This window comes from Hylobates moloch, unplaced genomic scaffold (genome assembly GCF_009828535.3).
Source record: "Hylobates moloch isolate HMO894 unplaced genomic scaffold, HMol_V3 SCAFFOLD_19, whole genome shotgun sequence".
In the NCBI taxonomy this organism is placed as follows: domain Eukaryota; kingdom Metazoa; phylum Chordata; class Mammalia; order Primates; family Hylobatidae; genus Hylobates; species Hylobates moloch.
Window position 1 is genome coordinate 75,433,293 of NW_026652294.1, and position 24,673 is coordinate 75,457,965.

The 24,673-nt window shown below is 33.6% G+C and overlaps 1 protein-coding gene across 18 annotated transcripts in view; it reads left to right on the top strand.

Moving 5' to 3' along the window:
• RFX3 (regulatory factor X3) overlaps positions 1–24,673 on the top strand; it is a 315,107-nt gene that overhangs the window by 252,722 nt on the left and 37,712 nt on the right. For all 18 annotated transcript variants that reach the window (XR_009211123.1, XM_058431608.1, XM_058431617.1 and 15 more), the window contains 6 exons: positions 6,253–6,374; positions 8,099–8,211; positions 12,498–12,613; positions 13,089–13,243; positions 17,351–17,448; positions 20,556–20,705. Coding sequence is in view for 17 of the 18 variants with exons in the window: in XM_058431608.1 (XP_058287591.1) it covers positions 6,253–6,374; positions 8,099–8,211; positions 12,498–12,613; positions 13,089–13,243; positions 17,351–17,448; positions 20,556–20,705 (754 nt within the window). In the remaining variant the exon portion in view is untranslated. The remainder of the gene's footprint in view (positions 1–6,252; positions 6,375–8,098; positions 8,212–12,497; positions 12,614–13,088; positions 13,244–17,350; positions 17,449–20,555; positions 20,706–24,673) is intronic.

The window sequence follows — 24,673 nt, forward strand, 5'->3', positions numbered from 1 at the left end:
ATGCGAAGTCAGAATGTCACTAAGAAGAGAGAAGAAGAGGTCATTTGGAAAGATGGTACAGCAAGGCTACTTTTGTTTTGGCTGTAGATAGATGTAAAAGCATACACGTTCTTTTAGAAGTGAGAGAGGAAATTTAAGAACTTTCATCATTAGATGGCCTTTCTTAATATAGGGTTCATAGACTAGTTAAACGAACCCTATATTTAGAATTGGAAAATGGGGAATTGAGTACAGGCTACATGGGCACTTCTGCAGAGTGTATGACTTAACCTCACTGAGCCTCAGTTTCTTCATCTGCAAAATAGAAATTCATAATAGACTATCTCACAGGTTGTTTTGAAGTTCAAGTGGAATAAAGCATCTGAAAATTTTTTTAATAACTGGAAGTGTTGAAGTGTTCAAGTGTTAGATAATTATTATTGGGATCATTATTATATGATGAGCACTACAGAAAAATATCTTTCTTATGGAATATTTAGTGTTTTGGAGGAGAGTGAAGCCTGGCAATTGGTCAGTTTGGGCTTTTATTTCTCTATACCTCTAGGCTAGTGGTTTCTAACTTTGATTGATGTTAATAGTTTATCATTCCTTTCCTAGACATTAATTCCCTGGTGAGGTAATGATCATCTTTTCCATGGAAGAGTGGAGAAACATAAATAATCACAACTCAATAACTACCAAACTACGTAGTTTGTTAATAATAACAGTCACCACTTATGCTCCTGAGTAGTATTTATTGAATATTTAAAATGTTTTTCGTTAAGCACATTACATGCAAGATCTCATTTGGCAATTATATTGTTACTTACTGATAAGGAAACTGAGGACCACTTAATTTTTCTGTATTCAAGAAGCTCACTAATTTATTTTTTCCTAGATAGAACCTCAGATGCCTTTTTTTTGTTGTTATTGTTTATCTTTTGACATCAGATAGAGCCAGATTGTCATTCTCTAAATAAAGAAGGTGGGAAAGGGTAAGAGATAAAAGAAGTGTCATGCCTACTTGTAGCAAGAATATATCAGTTCTATATAGCTAACCATAAACCACCTATGCTTAGAGGACTCAATGAAGCAATTCATGAGATCAGAGAATCATGTCTGCCTCTTTCAGCACTGCATCCTCATCACCTGGGAGAGCTGTAAGCACATTGTCGGTGCTCTCTAAATATTTGTTAAAAGAATGAATGACCCACAGATCTGATTTTTCGCCAGCAGTTTCAACCTCCTCCTTTACCTGCTGCAATTAACATATAGCCCATTTCAATTTAATTTTTTCCACCTCTTCTTGCGCAATTATAGATGTAAAGCTAGTGAAGAGACAAATACTCAGAGAGCCACCAACAAGAATTGAAGAGATGGAATACCTATCATTAACCATCAGGGTTGATGTTAAAAGTCATTTGGGTATATTATCAATATATTCAATGTGACATCAAAGTTAGTTACTATTCTAAAAGAATGCAACTCTTCATATTTACTATTTTCTTCTGATCCATTAGTGTTTATATCACTTGGTTCATTTCAGACATGAAGTCATCTAAAGACTTTCTGGGATAGTTTTTTCCAAAGAAGATTACAAGATTCCAGTAGAAAATTCTAGCCTCCTGCCCTTGTTCTGAGCTCAGTATTTCAATTTATTCATGTAAATAAAATGATTGTGTAATTTCTGGAATTACAAAACATAATGATGTCTCCTTTTGCCTATACAGTTTATATTTTCTGTTTGCATGTGCATTTTTCAGCTACTTTGAAAGGATTTTCCAAATGTTTCATTTAATCTGTTGAAAATCCTTCCGCCTGGTGCTGTTAGTTGAATGTAATGGTAAATATATACCATTCTTTGCCTTCCATTGGACTGTTTTAGTATCCATGTGTGTGGGATTGACAGAATATTACTTTTACAGTAGAGTTACAACTGTCCAAGTCCTACATAGCAGCTATGACTAACCCCATGGAGGAAGATTCCTAATTATTTTCTAAGTTTTCTGTGTTAGTGACAGGTTTTATGCATACAGTCAGCTATTAAAGCATTAGAGTTTCTTTTATTTCTTAATCATTAACAACTTTAGCACTGATTGCCCATGGAGTTGCAAGCTGTTAAAATTATCATTTGCCTCTTACTAATTTTGAAACCAAGTGCTGTTTCATTGTTTGATAAAACACAGGTCTTTCTCAGAGCATACTCATTGAAAGAGTACTAAGAGTTTACTCTGGGAAAACCGAATCTAGAAATAATTAATTCATAAAGTAAATGGAAGTAAAGGGAGGAAAATACTCTTAAATATTAAAAAATTCAGTATTTTTAAAGGATTCAACAGGAAGGGTTTTTTGTTTGGCTTTTTTTTTTTCAATAGAAATCTTACCTTTTTTTTTAAATTTATTATTCTCCTGATATCGTAGATTTGATAAAGTTTATGGTGATCATTTTATGAAGAGTATAGAGAGTCAGAAAATCTACAAGTCATGTTTCAATGCTAAAATGTCAGTTGAAATTCAACCAAGGTTAACATAATGTAGAATTACTGTGTAAGCCAATAGAATATATAAGACATCTTGGAAAAATTATATTTATACCCAGCATTTTAAAAAACCATGTGCCTATAGTGGCCTACCCATAATACAGTATGTGCTCAACAAATATTTGTTAAATTGATTTGCTATATATAAAAAATCAGTTGATGATATGATAAAATCAAGCATGTTACCTTAAGCATTTATTCATTCAAATATATTTATTGTACATTCCAAATATAGTTTATTGAGAAAAGTTAAAAATTGATGACTTATTTTGTTTAAAATGATGTTTTTGTAGTATTAATTGATGTATTTCTTTAACATTGGGCTGAAGGAATCTATTTGGGACCAACAGGCTCCTGTGGATTAGGCTGTACAACCTACTTAAGAAATACCTCAGAAACTTATTAGAATAACCAGTTCCTAAGCTCCGTTCTCAAATATTTTGGGGGTGGATCTAGGGTGATCCTAGGCACCTGAATTTTTTGAAAAACTACCTAGATATTGATATGCACTTAGATTTCAAAACCAGTGATATATAATCTACAACCACTGTCTCCAAGAAGAATCAGTTGCTACTGGTATTTGTTTAGCCTATTTTTAATGTGATTGTTCTTGACTTCCTGTTAAACTCCCTCCTTCTTTGGGAAGACACTTCAGAGGTGAGGGTAGGGATAGGATATTTTCCTTAGTTAGGGTACCATGAAAATGAGGATCTAGGCTTTCTCAGTCCAGTATTTCTGATTTCTGGGGATTTTTTCTAAGTTCCAATCCATTGCCAGACAATACATTGTGGATATACCACGACATGATTCATTACTTAAAGCAGGAAAAGCAAAAGTTACCACTACCTGGAAGATCTCTCATACTTACAGGCCCACATTAGCCCTCTTGTACATGAGCTGTATTCCATATTACCTTCTTGATGTCATTCTTTATGGCACAAATCCATCCTAAACTTTGTCCCTAGACGTTTTCCCAGGAGGCGTAACATATGCTTCTGGCTTGCAGAGGTCCAGTAGCCAAGCAACCAAGAATGAATGCACATAGTGTGTCCTTGCTCAATCTTTGTCCATCTTTCAATCCACTATTCACCTTGCTACCCTTACTCTTGCGGTTAGAGTGAAAACACTCATTTCCAAGTTCTGATATATTTTCTGTGTTTTTCTTTATTTCTACTATGTATTATAAAATCTTTTCCTAAGTACTGACCTGCATAGTTCCTCCAGAATTTACCAACTTACCTCCTTTTTTCCCCTAAAAGTTGATCTTGATGCATTTTTCATCTTCCACATAATATAGTTTATCTCTAATTAGTGTTTCCCACTCAGTATCATTAAGTATAATCATATGTTAATTATAGTGCATCATGATTTTGATTCCTTATTAAAAATATAATCTCTCCTTTCATTAGGAACTTCCATTTGCAATACTAACAGCTGTCTCCATCTTCCTAAGGAAGCAGACAATTTTGCTTGTAGGCTATAGTCTTCCTAAGCATTGTGTGCAGTTAGATTGTGATGTAACATCTGTCTTTTGAAAACTTATAGTCTAAGTGGAATATAACTCATTTTCTTTTATGGTTAAATTCCATTTTCCCTTGGTATTTTTGCCTGTTAAGCATCTGTAGTATGTTAAATGCTGTGTAGGACAAAGAAATGTGAGAAAGCATAACTGGGCAAAGTCTTGTAATAACTTTACAATCCTGTATTAAAATTTAATGTAATTGAAGTCTATTGGAATTATTTTCATTTTTTCCTCCTCCAGGGTAAATATTAATAACTCAAATTCCTCTAACCACTTTTATTTAAGCTCTGTGAATCCCAAACTCCATTAACTTAAATGAAGAATCATGGTTAAACAATTTTAGGCTATTTTATTAATGAGATACAATTCCATAGCTGAAAAGGGGAAGCTAAAATCAATTGAAACTTGGAATGAATCAATAAGGACAAGAAACTTTCCTGAACAAAATAAGGTTAAAATCATTCAAGTCTGCTACAACAGAATGGTTAGCAACTGCTCTCCCGTACATGTACACAAAGTGCTTGCCCCATGAAGTTTCTTTGCTTCTCAAACATGATTCTTTAAGGAGGAAAAAAAATCAGAGAAACATTCAATTTTTTATAAACAAGGCATCCAGCACATCACAACACTAACTCTTGTGTTATCTTTGGATATGGCGCCAGTTGAAAAGTACCTCCCAGAAGGTTTTTCTATTAAATAAAAGATTAGATCTGAGTTCTTTTCTCTCATTAGAAAACGGCAATCAGTTTTTTTGGTGATGAGGAGTCATCACTAAAATTATATTCATAAGGATGAAGAGTGCTGTACTGATTTCCAATCTCTTCCCCCTCTGACTTTATTTTTTGTTTTTCATAGTTGTTTGTAAGATGCTGTCACATAAGAAATAAATGTAAATGTCATTGTGAGAGATTTGGCAATTATTTGGAAAATTTCATTTATCTGAGTTGCAATTGATAACATCCAAGATTGATTCATTTCCTAAGGCAAGCTGAGCATTAGTTTGTGTGATGTTCTACCAGGTTCAGTCACTTCATATCTGTTGTCAGCATGCAGGCATCTCTGAGTATGTCCTGTTCACATATTAGGGGCATTGTTATTCATAGTAACTTCATATTAATGATGCAGTTGAATTATAGTATCATTGTAGGGGTCAAGTGTCTGGATGGTGAGAATATTAGTTTATTTTGTTTGTAAATATAATTAGAAATAGGGAAAAAAAGAATGGGAGGCCAGACAGCATAATGTGAATGTTATGTCTAGATAGTAAGTTTATTGTAGATTATAATTTTTTCTTATGCTTTTCTGTTATTTCCAAATTTCTAAAATGAAGAAAAATAAGTGGAATCAGAGAAAAAGAAGAAATTATAGTTGCTGCGTACTTATTTTGTTTTGCTCATCCTAGGAGACTTGGCCAGGCTTTTTTTTGTTTTGTTTTGTTTGTTTTTTGTATATGGTATTTCTTTTCCAAGACATCTTCCTTCTTCCCCATGCCACTGAAGCACATTTTTTTCTATCTTAGCTGTATGGAAAATACATAAGTTTGTATGACTAGGACCTGAAGACACATAACTTTAACTGACTTTGATTCTTTATTTTAATTTGATAAACTCTCTTTGTAGATTGATTCTTGCATATATTTTGCTACAAAATGATGCTTATGGCCTTTATATTTGAGGATGTTGATAAGTGTCCTGGAGATAAATGTGTTGAGATGCACGAAAGGTTCTAGGAGATATGAAAAACAATATGATAAGATTTGTAGGCTGATCGTGTTTTAGAGATATTAACTAATTGAAAGCCATTCATCAACATTTCTCAGGCCTGAGCTCCTAGATCATTGTTCAGATTAAAGTTCCAATATATCCATTGGCCATTAAAAGTTACTTTCAAGCTGTGTATTAAAACTTAATCATGGACATCTTTGCTCCTGCTATCCAAAGAAATACCTTATAATTCTTTCATTCTTGGGTAAATTTCTGGATTTCCAAAAATGGGTCCCCTTCATGCACCCCTTCTCCCCTTTTTTCTTTTCACAATTGAAAAAAATATTGCATTCTACCTTTATGAGACTATCAAGGAAAAAAAAATCCTACAACTATCATGAGACATTAAAGAAGATAGAATAAAATTGAATGCTTTGGGAGTTTCGGGTAGTACAAAAAAGCAAGGAATAATTTGGTTTATTTGTTTTTTTCCATCTAATATTTTTAGGTACAAGCCTATGCAGAAAGTGGATGGGGTTGCAGATGGTTTCACAGGAAGTGGTCAACAGACAGGCACATCTGTTGAGCAAACTGTAATTGCCCAAAGCCAACATCATCAACAGTTTTTGGGTATGTTAAGGTGTAATGCATATTAGTTGCTACTAGGATTTTGAAAAGTTAGTCTTTTCTCCAAGTGCAATGTCTATTATAGATGTCAATGGCATAGAAAGATTTTTTTTTGGTGCCAAAATTATGCACATCATATGTATAACAGTCCTAGTTCATGTCTGCCTTTCGTGTTTATCAGAGCTTATTTTTAAAAATCTCAAGCTATATAGGACTTTTATGCGTATGAATTAAAGACTCATTGCTATGAAATTGTTTTCCAGAATTTGTATTAATCGGCTTTTGTGATCAAAATTATGCTGTTTACTTTCAGTAGTAACTTCAAGTGCCAAAAAGAATTCTCATTTCCTATGTATAAAGTTATATATGCACAGGCTCAGATTAGAAAAAAAATTTTTATAAACTTTTTAAAAGTAATTTATTCATTTAAATTAATCACAGTACTTTCTATTTTTGTAATTTGTAGATGGAATACATGTTTCTTGTTACTGAAAAAGTTAGGAAGAAAAACTTGCATATTTTGCATATTTTTGCCATAGCCAAAGGGGCAAAAAAGTGGCACTTTAATTTGACAACTCTTCTAGAGATGAACATGCATTATTTTCCATATAACAGGTCAAGATAAGTAGAAGGTATCAGAGAGTGACTGTGTGTATGTGTCTGTGTGTGTGTATATGTGTCTATGTGCACTTTCTGACAAAGACAACTAAAATAGACGTTCAGGTTGGAATCATTACTGAAGTTGAAAACATGGCAGCGTTTCTCAGACTGAAGTCCTAGGGTTATATTCTTGTGGACCCTTGGTCATTCAACAAGAATTTTATTTTGTGATTTTGCTTTGATTATCATCTTAAAAACTAAGCACATTCTGGATTACCTAGAAAACTAGAACTAAATACTGTTCTGCCATTTTAGTTTCCATATTTGTACCTGGATTTATGATAAGACAGGCACCAAAATGTCTTACATTAATTGTCCAGAACTAATAAGAAAAGAACAGAGAGAGACTTACTATGTAAATTATGCCTCCCTCACAAGGGAAGCCTAGATCATGTCCCTGTATTCTGTGTGAAGGAAAGTTTCACAATCATTTGTACCTAGAAGAGTAATAGGAGCAGCAGCCACCACAAAGCACATGTTGGTATAGATCTGTCAGACCCAAAAGGTCCTGTGCTGCAGCAGTCAATACTGATCCTTGTTGCAAGAGATAACTTAGTTACAGGACAAGAGCATCATCCATCACATCAAATTAATGTTGTTAAGTTGTATGTTATTTTTGTAGTTTTCCTTGTATCTGCTTTGTAGCTCTTTAGGTTTATGACTCTATAACAGTTAAGAACATAACAAGTTTAAAGCTAGTTTTTTTATGTAATTAAGTAACATAATAAAAATGTCTAAAATAGGTACTAGCAAGCTCGAGATGTTTTTCTTTTAATAGGGGCCTTGTGTTGAGAGACTCTGTGATATGCAGTATACTATTTGCAGTATAATTGTAGTGCAAATTTTGTTTCTAGAAAATTCTTACGAATGTTCCCTTTAGTTTTATATTTTGTGCTGATGGTGTTGCTTAGTTTTACTTGTAAAATATTAATATAAAAAGTCCTTGCTCTCTGGACCCCTGACCTTTAAAATTTGTTTTCTTTTTGGTCTTCTTAAATTTTCCCTCATTAATCTGTAATTGGCACCATCCACAATAGCTTTTTTCTGTTCTGTTGTCATGGTAACAGATGCATCTCGAGCACTTCCAGAGTTTGGAGAAGTTGAAATCTCTTCTCTGCCAGATGGTACTACCTTTGAGGATATCAAGTCACTGCAGAGTCTTTATAGAGAGCACTGTGAGGTAAGTCTTTTCAAATGCAGTATGAACACTGCTAGGTTTTGCCAGACAACTTGCTAATATAAAATAATCAAGCTTATTCCTAAAGGACAGATGAACTTAGCACTAATTCTTTTGAGCATATCTTTTAGCACTAACAAATTCATTTTTCTTCTTTCTAGTCTCAGAGTGGAGAGATGAGGAATGCAGAAAAGTGAGAATAAGTTTTATTCTGTTTCTTAAGCCTATCCTAATATGAATCCTTTAATGTAGCAATTCCACTTCTAGGTATTTGTCCTACAAAAATACTTATATCTGGGTGACAAGAGAAGTGTACAAGGGCGTTTGTTGCATTATTATTTTTAAGGCAAAAGATTGGTTATAATTTCTTTATCTAATAGGGAGCTGCATAAATAAAATATGGTATTAATACAATCTTTAGAGTAGAATACTATACAGCCATCAAAAGAATAGGCAACTCTATAAACATACCAAAATGGATCACTTCAAGATTTAAAGTTAAAGGAAAAAGCAAATGTAAGACATTATGTATACATATTTTTACTTGAGTGAAAAATAACATATGTGTGTGTATGTATTTGTATATATGTATGTTTCTTCCTTTTCCTTCATATGTATATATGTGTATATATATACATCCAGAAGGAGGAAGAACGAGAAAATGTTAACAGTGGTTGCCTTTGTGAAGGAAACTGGGTGACTGGGAGTTAGAGGGGAGAGACTCAACTTTTCAACAGACCTGTTTTATCTTCTGAATTTCATATCATAAGTGTATATTTCTATTAAAATAATTTCTGAAAATGTTTAATAAAGCACCTTAGGTGTTCTTTCCAGGGATCATTGAGGCTCCAGTTTTGTTTGTTTCACTTTTGTGGTTAATTAGGGTTCCTTTTGGTGTTTTCTAGCCCTGCTCCTACTCTCATTCTGAGTATCCCACATCAGAATTTGCTTCATTGTCTAGGAGGTGAGCTCTCTCCATGCCAGCATATTAATGTACCACAGCTCACCTGGCAAAAAGGGGATAATGGATGATAGTAAGAGTTTTCTTGAGTGCTTCTCCTTTTGAAAGAAGAGTCTATTTAGAATTTAAGTAGCTTTATTCCAGGGATATTTGTGATCCACTTAGGAGTAAAAGATAATCCTTTGGATTTCCTGGGCAGTCCTCCTAACTGCTGACAATGTAGTATGCAATAAGAGGTTCTTAGCTCATAGCATTAACAGATATTTTCCCCCACACCAGAAATAAGAATTGCTAGAGCAAATCTGAGTGCTTGTCAAGGGTACTAAATTATTAACAACCGAGGGCGGGTTCTCTCCTTATTAACATAGCATGTGCCGGGAGTGTTCTTCAACGTGCCCTACCAGTTCCCAACATTTCTTGGAATGATGAAAGCACTTAATATTCATTTTCCTTTGACTACTATGCTTTTACCCGTATTAGAGAATTTCTGGATTTTCCTTATGTATATAGAAAAAAAATATTTCTTTCTACATCTATCATCTTATTCAATAAAGATTTGTATAAAGATTCTCTAAACAATTTCTCATTCCTGTGTGTTCAAGTGAATCTTGCTTTAAGCAAACCAGCCTATATGGATTTTTTTTTTTTTTTTGAGACATAGTCTCACTCTGTCACCCAGGCTGGAGTGCAGTAGTGCAATCTCGTCTCACTGCAACCACCGCCTCCTGGGTTCAAGCAATTCTCCTGCCTCAGCCTCCCCAGTAACTGGGATTACAGGCATGCACCACCACACCCCACTAACTTTTTGTATTTTCAGTAAAGATGGGGTTTCACTGTGTTGGCCAGGCTGGTTTTGAACTCCTGACCTCAAGTGATCTGCCTGCTTCAGCCTCCCAAAGTGCTGGGATTACAGGCATGAACCACCGTGCCCACCCTATAATGGATTTTTAAAAAATTTTTCCTATTTATTAAAAATGTAAGTTGGAGCATAATTATTTACATTGCTACAAAACATACAGTAAGATTATTCTAAGTGGCAAACTCCCCTGAATAAGGTTGAAATAGTCTTTGAATTATAAGATTTTTATTAACATATCATTTTCAAAAATAAATATACTTTGTATGAAGAAATAGGGACGTTTATTATAATCTGTGTGGAAAATGGCAGGCCACAGAATGATCCCCATTTATTTCAGAATTACCAGTGTTCATACCATCTCTCTCATAGGGCTGAGCTGCATATATAAAAAAGAAAAATTCTAATTATTTTTTCCTGTTAATAAATATTCATTTTGAATAAATATGAAAAACTTTTGAAATACAGCTGCCTGAATCTCATATTTAGTTCCATAGTCATTTGCCCTAAGCCAGTAGAATATGGATTATTTTAATTTATATTTGCCTATATATTTTAGTTTGAACATATTTGAAAGTAGGTGGACAAATGATAAAATGTTTTATTCATGTGTAAAACTTCCTCAAATGAAGCTGATATGAATGTCTTTTTCGAAAGAGTTATTTGAGATTATTTAATTTGAAGAGATACTGAATTTAAGATACACTGAAATTCTTTACTTGCCTAATTATATTTCACATTTCCTACAGTGCATATTTTTAAAGAAAGATTAATATACCTACTTTGCCTATTACTGGGAATTCTCACAATTTGTTTATCGAAGATATTTTTGTATCACTAGTTTGTTATGTAAGGAGCAAGTATAACTTTTTATACAAGTTGCTGAAACATTTTTTTATTTTAATGTAGGTTAAAAGAAAAGCGTTCTTACAGCAGTCTCGTATATAGAACTATATAAGGTATTATGTATAAGGTATTAATAGTTGCTTCACACTTTTAGAGATGTCTCTTGGAATGTGACTAAGCTGCAATTGAGAAACTTTGCTGCTTGAGAAGATTTTGATCTTTGCTGGGATGAGGGACATCTACGTCCCCTTTATTTTCAGGGCTTGCATTTTGCATTTTTATTGTTACTGAGGACTGTCTTAATTAATTTGTCTCCCTGTCTTCATTTTCAATATTTAACTACTTGCAACATTTTATACTTTTAGAATATATTTCATATCAGTAACTGTGTGTATCATGCATAGGGCCAACTCTATACAGGTGGCCCAAACTCAACAAATATGAAGTTATGGTTTGTTGTTTTTGCCTACAATACTCTGGTAGACTCTCTAGATTGTCCCCTGACTTCTTTTATCTTCCATGAATTTTATAGATCTTTGTGGGGCTGTTTTACCTTTGCCTCAAAGGTGATGACATCATTCACATTATACTGACTACTTCTGTCTTTTAATGCCCAAAATAATCACAAAATCATGTGTTCTTGGCACTAACAAGTTATTCTTTAGTTTTATGCCTGCTTTTACCTGAAGGCTTATTTACAAACTAATTGCAATAGCAGGGTAAAATTAAATATCATCATTGACAGTTAATAGGGAAAGTGGTAGATTTAAGCACCATAAAAAAATATCTTTGATGCATCTGGGAAATAGTTCTAGGAGATAAAAAAGGAGAAAGAGGAGGTGAAGCCCCAGAGATTTGAAAAGTAGATAGTCTTAAGGTTGTTCTGTAAAGGAGGTATGCAGAGATAGGACTGGATTCTCTTTAATGTTGAATGCTATGCGCAGAGAGGCAGTATCCACTGAAGGCCTGCTGACTCCATGGTTTCTGCCCCAGCCTCTTTTTGGCTGGGAACACAGTGGAACCTGTGGTCAGCTGCCTTAGACAAAGGTAATTCAGCCCTAACTCCATCTGCCACACAAAAGCAACCCCACACCCTTCACTTCCACCTGCTTTGATGGCCACTGGTTACCTAGCCCAAAGAGGACTGATGTAAATTGAATCTATGTTCTGTACCCTTACAGGTCTGAGAATAGGTAGGGTGACAGTAACTATAGAGGCAGAAGGAAGCAGTAGGTAAAGGAATTAAAGAAAGAGAGAAAGAGAGAGAGAAAGAAAGAAAGAAGGAAAGAAAGAAAGAGAGAGACAGAAAGAAAATGGAGAGGAAGGAAAGCAAGAATGAAAAATGGAAGAAAAAAGAGGTAGAAGTGAGGGTGGCATGAGTACATTATGAAAAGAATGTTATCCTGTTTAATCTTCCAAGAATTTTTTCCCCCCTTTATCTTCTTCCTAGGTAGTTTCTTTTTTTTTTCTTCCACTTCCTTTGGTAAAATTTAGTGTAGTTTCACCATGTTAACTTATGACCCTGAGGGAGAGCTTGACCACATATAATCTTGTCATATTAGACTCTCCTCACACAGTCGCATAAGTAATGTCGTAAGGTAATACTGGTACCATTTTGTTTTTTAGGCAATATTGGACGTTGTTGTGAATCTTCAATTTAGCCTGATAGAAAAATTGTGGCAAACATTCTGGCGCTATTCTCCCTCTACTCCAACTGATGGTACTACTATTACTGAATCAAGGTCAGAATCAACATCTTTTCCAATTCATTTTCATGGCTGAGTAGATGTCACAGCTAATAAATTAGAGATATGTATACCAGTTGTGAACCTTACCTGATGACATCAAGTGAATAGACTGATGTTTTGGCCTTCCTAGAAATAAACCACGAACTGCTCTCTTGAGGTTTCAGTGTGTGTATATAGCTCCCATGTGTATTGATTTGGGGGACTGTGGTAGTTATTTCATCCTCATGGAATTACTATCATATCGGCCTTTCATACCGTCAGAAAATAAGAATGTGCATAGACAGCTCTGGGGGAGTGTTTTATATATCTGTCTATCTCTCTCTGTATATATAGCCAGCTGTATGGCACCAGTGCAATGGTGGTATAGTTCTAACCTCAGTAATATTTGGTAAACAAACTATTTTTAAAGTCCATTTTCTTTTTTATCCTCATTTGCCATCTATTCATTTGCTACATTTATTCACACCAGCAATCTGAGTGAAATAGAAAGTCGACTTCCGAAAGCAAAGCTGATAACTCTGTGCAAACATGAGTCTATCCTGAAATGGATGTGTAACTGTGACCATGGGATGTACCAGGCTTTGGTGGAGATTCTCATCCCCGACGTCCTTAGACCTATTCCTAGTAAGTTAAATGCAGACGAGTACGGATGCTTTTGTTCTCATACATTCCACCCAGGAAGTTTTGAGAAGTGACATTGCAATCTGGAATGATTCTAATTTCATTTAGATTTGCCAGATAGAAAACATGCAACACAGAATATTGCGTGAAAGCAGCCTAGAGCAAAACTGTAGTAAAAGGGAAAAGATGATCTATTTTTCAGTCTTTCCTTTCTTTCTTTCTTTCTTTCTTTCTTTCTTTCTTTCTTTCTTTCTTTCTTTCTTTCTTTCTTTCCTTTCCTTTCCTTTCCTTTCTTTCTCTTTCCTTTTTTCTCTTTCTTTCTGCTTCTTTTTCTTTCTTTCTTTCTTTTTTTTTCTTTCTTTCTTTCTCTCTTTTTTTTTTTGATAAAAAAGCCAACCTGTAGATGTAACAGCCCCAGTAAACTACATGTAAGAAGACTAGCATGCCAGTCAACCATGTAAAAATTATTCTACCCAAGGACACAGTCTCCTTCATAAAGCCAAAAATTATGGAAATCTGTAATTGCTAGGCCACCCTCCTTCATGGTTGCTTTTGATTTGAAGTGAATCTATCTTGATTTCCACTGAAGTTGAATGCCATATAAAAGCATCTGTTTTGTCACCTACATCATGTTAAGAACTACAAATGCAGTTTCCATTAACAGTAATGGTTAACTGGCATTTTGAGAGAAAAATCTTTGTAACTACACAGGCGTTATAATCCCACTGTGAAGAAAATGGGAATTACATAGATAGGTTAGATTACCTTTTTAAGTGATGGTGCTTTTTAAACTACTTTGTAGCAAACAAAGCTATTTTCTCAAGTGTGGCTATAAACGCTACCACAGATACTGTTAGAGGCGGCTGAAACTGTTTTATGCGTATATCTATATGAGTACACGCTAGTGACCTTAACTTTTTAAGAAATGAGACAGTTTCTACTCTACATTGACATTAATAAAGTAAAAGCTAGCATATAGCTTGTGAAATTGGCTACTGTGTACTTCAAGTATACTATTCACAGATGATTTGTGTTAAATTACTCTAGAAAATGTGAAAATAGGAATTTAGTAGAATAAAAGGGGAAGATATTAACATTTCTATGCTTATACTTTCTTTTTTTCTAAATAACAATAGACAGCAGTAGAAGGTATGAGATCTTTAATGTGTTCCCGGCCACCTTAAAATATAGCTTAAACATATTTCCATATAATATTAATGAACACACATAAATTTATATAGGAATAAGTAAAAAAAAATTAGCTGACATTATCTCACAATTTTGTAAATTGCTAATATATTCTACTCTACCTACACCAAGTTTCCTGGTTAAAGGTTGATTAAAAGTGATGTTTTAGAAAGTTTCACTAGTTAAATTCTCTACTGATTTATGTTCCACAATCAGATTTTCCTTGTTTTTCTCTTGCTCCCTGTGCTCTGAGTGATAATCTCTAGAGATGTTTATAAGAAGTTGCATAGGGTAGCTCATTAGCCTATGACATCTTACTACCAACATAAAATTTTTCTCATGAGATAAAAGAAGGGGTGTCAGCAAGTACTTTCTTTTTTGAGGCAAATCAACATCAGTATTCACTAAACAGTTCTAAAATCTTTTGCTTCTATAACAGCACCATAAGACTTTAACTTGTGAGTTTAACAGTTCTCTATTTTAAATCTTGTATCAATTTTAGTTTAATTCAAGCCCATAATTTTAAGTACACGATGGACTGACCTTTGTCTTTTGCAAATTTTGATTTGAAAACCAGTTTATTCTGTCAAATAGCTTGTCTGTACATTAAGCAGACACCCGAATAGTTTTATAGTCTCTCTGAAATTATAAGATGCATTGATATACCACCCTACCAAGGAAATTTGGAAATTTAATTCCCATTCTACAGTGAGGTGTAACAAAGCTTAAAATACAATTTAGATAGCTGTCTTCTGGTTGTATGCATTTTAGTATTAATCTTGAGCAGGTTGAGACAAGTCAGCTTTGGAATAGAATTTAAATTCCAAACTATCCATTCATGAGGCTTTGAAAGTTGTCAGAGTCAATCTGCACAATTTTGTACATACATGAATCCCTATAGAGACAGCAAACTTAATTTTATTTTTAAAAATTGTATTTCCCTGGCTACTAGCACTTCACTCTACCATTTTCTGTCCAGATGGGATTTCTTTTTTTAGCTAAAAAAAGTCTGCACATCACACTAATTTAATGTCAGCTTGAAGCTACTATATTCTAAAATACATTTATCTGAAAATGAAAGAAACATTAATTGTATGAGCACTCAATGGGTAACACTTAAATGTACAATTACAAGTATAACCAGAGGTTGCCCGGAATATCATTTAGTAGAAAAAGTAAAAATTCACAATTATTTAAAATGCAAAATATATCTTTTGTTACCTAATCGCCCTTGCATTAAATTTATCTAGATAAAACAAGGCCCATAATAAATATTTTTAAAGTAACATTTATAGATTTGGGGGTTATTTTTCAGTTTAAATAATTATTGTACACTAATTGTAGGAAAAATAGAAAATGCAGTTTGCCAAAATGAACCTTGAACAAAATTTTACTGTTTCAAAAGGGATTATTAATTTTTTTCACTCTTTTTCATTTCCATTCATGCCTGCCCTCCATGGTTCTAGCACATAATACAACAGAAAAATATTTTTCTTTCCTTTTTCTTTTTTTGGCTAACGTGGGAAGCTTTGAAGGTTTCAAAAGATTAGTTCTCAAGAAATTTCCAATTCAGTGTTTCCAGTAGATGATCCTCATGATTAAGGATCTGCACTGCTTGAGTGTTTTTCCTAACCAAAATTTAGCCCATTCCAATCTCGTCTCTCCAGTTTTGAACAGTTAAACAAATCTCTTAAAAACGCATTTAGTTGTCTTTATTATTGGAATAGGAAAATTTATATTGTTTGCAAATAACTTGAGTAACTGAAATTATTTATAAAACCTGGTTTTAAAAGAAGCATAGAGAATCATGTCAGACTCATTTGAGCACAGAAAGAAAAACCAAGGAATTTAAGCCCATCAGTAACATTAATATTCCTGGGGACCTCGGCCCAAAATATAACTGTGTTTCGTATAGTATCATATTTTGATACCTACCCCATTATAGAGAACCTACAAAGATTACTTTTATGTTGTGGGTGCTTCAGGCACTTATCTATTAAATATCTATAATTTTCCTCTGTACTACTATGGAGCCTTGGGCACAGAGGAAGTAAAATACTATTAACTGAATTACTTGTTGAACAAGAAAAGTATTCTGTCTCCTACTATATAGCAATCTCAGTAAGCACATTTTTTCTTATGAGATAGTCATAGTCATCACTGATAACTGAAGATGCTTCTCATTATTTTATGACCACCGTAAAATCTTCTGTCATGGGACCGATCCCTATTTCAGGTTTTAACAGATATGTCAAAGATACAGAATGAGCTATTTTAGGAATATCTTACGAATATGGGTTTCTGTAACAGCAATTTTATCATACTGATCTTTTATCTCTACCTGCCAAATGAAGTGGAAAATAATTGCCCAAAAATTTCAATTCAGAAAAAATTTTAATTTTTACCTTTTCAACAAGGAAGAGAATTATTCTAATTCACAGATTCTAAGTAAATAGATGCATAGAGAAACAGAGAAAGCTTTGCATTATTTTTCTTTTCAATAAAAGAAATGAAAATAGATTAAGAGCTTGAAATAACAAGATGAAGAATTTTAAAGAAAATACATAGCCTTTAGCACAAAACTGTTAATGAAAGGAGTGTTTTTTTCCAAGCAAGAAAATTCTTTAAGTATATTCACAACTGGTATATGTTGCTGTAAGCAAAAATGTTTGAATCCTTTTTTTTCCCAAAAAAGTGTCATAAGTATTTGGGAACAAAATAACTTTAAAAGAAAAAGCCCAAAATATAATTCTTGGATGCTTTAAAAAGTTAGGAATAATGTTAAATAAAGTTTCATCAATGAAGACAATATGAGTTCTGTGCTGTATCAGATATTGTGTATGAGCATTTTCTTTTATTCTAGCACAAAAATTAATATTCTTTCCTACTTTTTTTATTCTGCTTTTATTCTTTAATGCTTAGGTGCCTTGACCCAAGCCATTCGAAATTTTGCAAAAAGCCTTGAAGGTTGGCTTTCCAATGCCATGAACAATATTCCACAAAGAATGATACAAACCAAGGTATACTTTATGTCCTTGCTTTTTCTTTTGTGTTTAGGAAACTATTCTGAACTGTGAACTTTACATCTATGCTATCAAATGGTATTATGTAAAATGTTGAGGTTATAACATACCTCATCTTTTAAAACTGACTTTTATATTTGTATTTTATAACCATGTAATAAAGAACTTGCACAAGAGATGTTTGACAATGTTCCTTTCAAAGAGAACAGGGAAGCATTTTAAGTGTGGTGCATTTACAAGCTCTTTATAAATAGTATATTAGATATATATATTCTAAATTAGATATGTAAGAAAGATATAAACTATAAATGTTTAATTTCAAATATTAAAATGATAACCTAGAATATTCAAATAGTTTTCATTTGAAGGAATTTTCTATTTCTAAAATTTCCTACTGTACTTATCGTATCCTGAAAAGTTCGTAGAAATTATATTGTTTTGCTTTTTCAGGATGTTTTGGTGTTTTTCTAAACACTGGAGAATGCTTTTGTGAATAAAGTGAACAATTAACTCATAATTAATCAATATATCTCAGGAATGTGGATTATTTAGCTAGAGATATAAATTTTAGTCTCTACTTTGTCTCCTACTAGCCATGTTGCTTTCAGTTAATCTGTGAACATATCCTCATAGCAAGATTGGACTAATTCTAAATTTTATTTAAATTTTGGTACCAGAAATCGCATTTGTGACTTCTTATCAATGACTGTATTTACTATCAGACTCCAGCAATATACTTTGCGTTTGAATCTGGGGGCAGAGTTGATCAATTGAAGTTATTTTAGCTGATAAACCTCTGTGGGAACATAAGTAGCCTCCAGTTCGTTTGCTTGGGCTTAAAGTTTGCAATAAAACTTTCTCTCTCTAAAACATATAGAAGGCAACATTTCATTGATGTGCCCATATTAGATTGTTCCTCTAGAACTGTGCTGTCACAGTAGGGCCAGCCACATGTGGCTATCCAGTAGGGCCAGCCTCGTGTGGCTATTTAAATTAGAATTTTAAATTAAGTGAAATGAAAAATTTAGCTCCTCTGTCACACTCGCTACATTTTGAGTGCTGAGTAACCTCCTCTGGCTGCTGGCTACCATGTTAGGCAGCATATATGTAGAGCTTGTCCATCATTGCAGAGAGTTCTCTTTGGCACTGCTGTTGTATACCACATTGAGGTGTGCAAAAAAGAAGGTGGTCTTTGATTATGATCAAGGAATCCTTTTCAACTTTCAGTCAGTCACATTTGTAACAATACCTCAAACAGCTGAAAGCGCTTCCCTTCCCAGTGTTGTCAAAGTGAATGTGGTAACAATCCAATTGCAACATTGGCCATCTCATTGACCTCCAGAGCTTGCTTGAATGATTCACCACAGTAGAGGGTGCCGTCTGTTCTTCTGGTTTCACTAATATGCAGTCTCTTTTCCTCTCCACATTCAATTAACAGAGACAATTTACCCTGACAGAGGAAACAGCATTCCAACTACTGTGGATTTTGGAATCAAAATGCCCAGGTCAATTCCCATCAGTAATGAAGTTTCTTTGCAACCTTGAGCAAGCTACTTATCTTCTTTAAATCATAATATGTGTCTAATAAGATAGTTATGAGACTTGAATAAGGTAATATATGTAAGGCACTTAACCCAAAGCCTGGCACATAGTATATACTGGATTAATGTAAACCACAAAAATGGAATAAGATTCTTTTTTGAGGATGTATGAGCTTCCCCCCAAGTTCCAAATAGTCCTCAAACATCTCATGTCAAGATAGAGCATCCTGTTCCCTGTGAACACCCTCTACCACTCCCAATTGATCATTCAACTACTCGTACCTTATATACCCATTTAGTGATTGAGTGCAATACTATACATTCCTGTAAATATGTCCATTTTTAACATATATTTTTAAAAGATTAAAATCATTCGATCTATATTGTGCACATAACAAATTTCCATGAGATTATGAGATTTAGATTTTATGTAGACTTTTTGCATTTTCTTTGCTGTCTTTCAAAATAAACTGCTTCATTCAGGGTCTGAACAGGAAACAAATCGTGCATCCAAAGGTGGGGATAAACTGAGAGAGTTTAAGAAGAGTTTATTTCCAAAGGTATGAACAAAGTTGAAAAAACCAAAGAGGAATAGTAAAGCATCCCAGGGCTAGCAATAGTGGGAATCCTAACCATCCCTAGGAATGAAGGGGTGAGAGGTGAAAGCTATGGCATTAGGAAATCCACTCTTTCCCTCAGGACTGTGGTAACATTAGAAAAGGAAAGCAGGTTCCACTCTAACAGGCAGCAAGCAGAGGTTGTAGTGAATAAGTACCCTGGTAACCACTCTTTCTTCCCATCCTTCCATCTCCTGCCAGTGCCTGTTGTTGGTCAAACCCAGGTGGAAGCCAGAGAACAAAAGGGGAGGTTAATGTGGTCCATTCAGATCAATCTTCCTGGGCACAGAACAAGATGAAGAAAAATGGAAAGTAGGTTTTGAGAGGCAAATAGAAATTTCCCACATAGCCCTTTTAAAGAAACTCTAATTCTGAAAAAAGGTTATTCTAGTTGGTTGCCTCTGATGATCTCACCTCAAAATTACTTGTTTCTATAAAATAAAGGTAGTAAGAATAAATCTGAATGGTAATGCTCTGACATGCATTTTTAAATGTAATTTAAAGAGTAGAAATGTCCAGATCTCTTATTTGAAAAGGCAAACTGTACATCCCTACTTTTAAAATTTGCCTAGTTTTTACTTGACTGTCCAAAGAACAGTAAAAAAAGAAAGGAAAACCAACATTTTTCCTGCTTCCCTACTCAAAGTCATATCTTACTGTGGATGAGTAGTTACTTGCAAGACTGGTTTAATTAATGCTACACTCAGATGTCAAAGAATGTGGGAGTTTGTTTTAGTCTTGACCTCAACCTACTCAAAAAGAAAATAATACTTGGTTTAGAGATTTAAATGCTATAATTTACAAGTAAACTCTCTCACCAAATGAATTTTAAATACGTGTCAGAGGCAAGCATTTAAAATTTGTCAAGGGAAAAATGATTTGAAAATTGCAGTGGTTTCTTTTACTGGAGAAAACAGAATCCCAACTTAATTGGATTGCTTTACAGGTTGCCGCTGTAAGTGCCTTTGCCCAGACTCTGCGAAGATACACGTCGCTCAATCACCTGGCCCAGGCAGCTCGTGCAGTGCTTCAGAACACTTCCCAAATCAACCAGATGCTTAATGACCTCAACCGTGTCGACTTTGCCAATGTCCAGGTACTCTATTTCCTTGCAAAGTATGTCTCTTAAGGAAAGATATCCAATTTGTTCTTCTTAATTAGAATCATCAAATTTCTTTTCAAAGTCTCATCTATATACGGCAGCGTCTATATTCACAGTATCCTGAAAGAGAGGAGTTTGACCCAGATACAGCTATAATGCTCCCATGTTTGTGGTTAAAGTAAACTCACATTTACAGTCCTAAAAGGCAACATAATATATCACCAGCATTTGCTGAAGAGTTAGTAGAGTAATAAAGGTCACAGTCATTGAAATTAGGCAAGAAATTAAACTCTCTCATATACTAGCTGTGGGATCTTGGGCAAGTTACTTAACTACTGTAGGTTTCACTTTCCCCACCTTATAACACCTATCTTAGATTATTGTTTATATATTTAATAATTTGTACCATGACATGCAGAGATATTTCTATTTTGTTGCCACTCCTTGAAAGAACTAAGAACAATTCTATTTCAGGGTTTATTATAGCTGCCTAGTAAATATTTATTCACTTGAAAAGAATTATATGCAATAAGTTTGGCTACTCTGATAGTTCAAATGAAAAAATATTTTTTAACCTTGTGATCACATTACCCACTTGTACTTTAAAGTACACTTTAAAAGCTAAGTTAGAAACATTATTACAGAATTTCAATATCAATAAATACTTTATTCCTGATTCTAAAGTAGTGAATCTAAATGTCACCAAATAAAAACAGTATCATTGCCCACCAAAAGCATAAGCAACAAGAGGGAAAATACATAAACTGTGCGTAATCAAAATTTAAAACTTTGGGGTTTCCAAAGAGACCATCAAGAATGTGAAATGGCAAACCACAGAATGTGAGAAGATTTTTGCAAATCATATATCTGATAAAGGACTTGTTTATGGAATATATAAAGAACCATTATAACCCAGTAATAAAAGAAAACCTGATTAAATATGGACAAACATCTAAGTAGACATTTCCCCAAAGAAAACATACAAATGGCCAATAATTACATTAAAAGATGCTCAATGTCATTAGCCACCAGGGAAATACAAGTCAAAACCACAGCAAGGTACCATTTCATATACTCTAAAATGGGTCTAAGCAAAAAGACATATAATAACATACCCTATTGGTGAGGATGTGAAAAAATTGGAACCTCATACACTGCTGGTCAGAATATAAAATGCTGTAGCCACTTTGGAAAACAGTGTGGCAGTTTGTCAAAAAGATAAACATAGCGTTACTGTGTGACTCAGCAGTTCAAGTCCTTGTTGTATACCCAAGAGAAATGAAATCATGTCCACACAAAACTTATACATAGAGGTTCATAGCAGCACTATTTATATCAACCACATAAAAGCAGAAACAACCCAAATGTCCGTCAACTGATTAATAGATAAAATGTGATCTATCCATACAATGGAATATTATTGGGCAATAAAAAGAAACGAAGTTCTGATTCATTCTGCAGTATAGATGAACCTTGGAAACATGATACTAAGTGAAAGAAGCCAGGTACAAAGGATCACACGTTGCATGATTCCATTCGTATGAAATTCCAGAATAGATACATCTATACAGACAGAAGGTAGATTGGTAGTTACCTAGGGCTGGGGGATTGAGAAGACTGGGAGGTAACAAATAAGAGTCATGGGGTTTATTTTTAGAAAAATGAAAAAGGTCTAAACTTGATTGCGGTGAGTGATGTACAGCTTTGTGAATATACTAAAAGAAGCCTTTGAATGATATTCTTTAGATGAATGAATTGTATAATATGTGAATTACATTTCAATAAAGCTGTTAAAAAACATTACTGTTGTTTTAAAAATAAGCTAATTAGTAATTATTTTATTTTCTAGAAATTTTATTTTCTACTTCTTGCCTAGTTTTGTCGTTTAAAATATACCAAAAAGTAACATTTGGGCTTGATCCATTTTAGAGTATGATAAAAATTAGTTGTTCATTGTGACTTTCATGGACTGGGTTCAAACTTCTGAGATATATAGAGAGAGAGAGAGGGATATCTATATCTATCTAATATTTTATATTAGATATTTATATCTATTTATATCTAATTTAAAACTATATATATGAAATTTTAAAAAATATCCATCTACAAAAACACACACACACATACAAGTACATAATCTTTACAAGAACGGAGTTTCTCAGCTTTACAAAACCGTTTACTTTACATATTTCAGTGGGATATATTAACTGAATAAGCAAGAGTATTAAAAGTTTATATTGCCTTAATATCCATACTGTAATATTTATTTCAAATCTTTTTTCAGAAAAGATATGTTTAAAAGTCTCTTAAGAAAAGTTGAAGAAGGCAGCTTCTAGTTCCAGAAACTAATTTAAACTCAGTAACAGAAAACATTTTAAAGAATTGTTTATAATAATATCTGAAAAAGTTTTTTAGTGTTCTGTTAGCATTATTATATGTAAAAATACATATATGTATTTGTGTATCTGCATTCCAATGAAGTATTTCTACAAATGAGTTCTTCCCTGGTTATAAGCATTAACCTTGAGAATAATGATCAGTGGTATGTCTACTGTACGAATTATCCTGTACCTGCCAACTTTAAGAATACCCTTTCTTTTCCTCTATTTTTGAGTATCATGTTTTTCTGGATCCACCGTGATATTCATTACTGCTGAAACCCATATGATTCGGCATCTGCCCTCCAAAACCCTCTTCCTTTCTTCAGAGTACCATGACACAGTAGTGAGCCCTTCATTTCCCCCTACATTTTACTTTTCACAGCTCTGTACATTTTAATGAGTAATCTCTTTCTCAAGGTAGCACTTTTCCTCTTTAACACCCTTATTTCTTTTCTTTTCCTAGTTTCGCCAGATTTTCCCAGAGTCCCTTGCCTCCCATTTTACCTTTATCCCCATCTCCAGTTCATTTGTAAGTCGTCCCAGCTCCTGTAACATGAACCTCAATAATCTGACAATATCAGAATGATGCTCTTGTAATAAGGAGACTTCTATTTAAAACAATGAAATTACATGTGTGTCAATATTATAATACACTAAGAGCTTGAAAGTGCTAAAAAGTTCCTTTCAGGATATCCATATATCACTTTTCACTACTTTATTCTCCTCTAATTAAATTTTCTTTTCTTTATGCATTTAAGATAATTTTTCTATTGCAGTATAATTGGTTTCCTGTTTCATTTAATTGATAGTATTACAATGGCATAATTCTCTAATTTTTTGTGTAAATGGTGGTTTTTGAAATCTACCTTATGGGCTAAATAGCTTTCGGTGGGCTGACCTGATAACTTAGCTATTGCATATACTTGGGTTTCTGTATTTAAAAGGCATTATGATTTTGAAGCTCCTGACTACTTTTCATTTTGGATATATTTTTTTTCCAAGTTAAGAATATCTGTAAATATCCTTAGCTTTTTCAGTTAGACCCTTGAAATATCTACATTTGTTTCACAAGGGAATATTTACAATGTGCTCTATTGTTAGTATATTTTCACTTTAGAGAGTAGTAAAATGAAGTATAATATAAAGTAGTTTGAAAAGCCAGAATAATGTGCTGCGGTTTTATTTCTCTAAGTTACATTTTAGATTATCATCTTTTCTTGGCAAAAACTAACTGCCAAGTAAATAGTGAGTTTGAATTTATGGTAAGAAATGAAATTAAATTCCTTCATGGATACTGCTAAGTTTCTCCTTCCAATTATCAATGTGCAAACAAACAAAAAAACCTATCCTGCTAATTTCAGCTTTATTTGTAATACTAAAATGTTGGAACAAACAAATGTCTAACTATGTGGGATTGGTTATATAAATAATAGTATATTATGCAATAAAACAAATTCATTCAGTGGACAATGAAGATAGGTCTAATTTGCCTACTTGGAAAGATGGTTATTAAATATTTCTAAGTGAAACTAAGCAGAATATCTAATAGAAAATATAATATGGTCCTCTTTTATTTTAAAC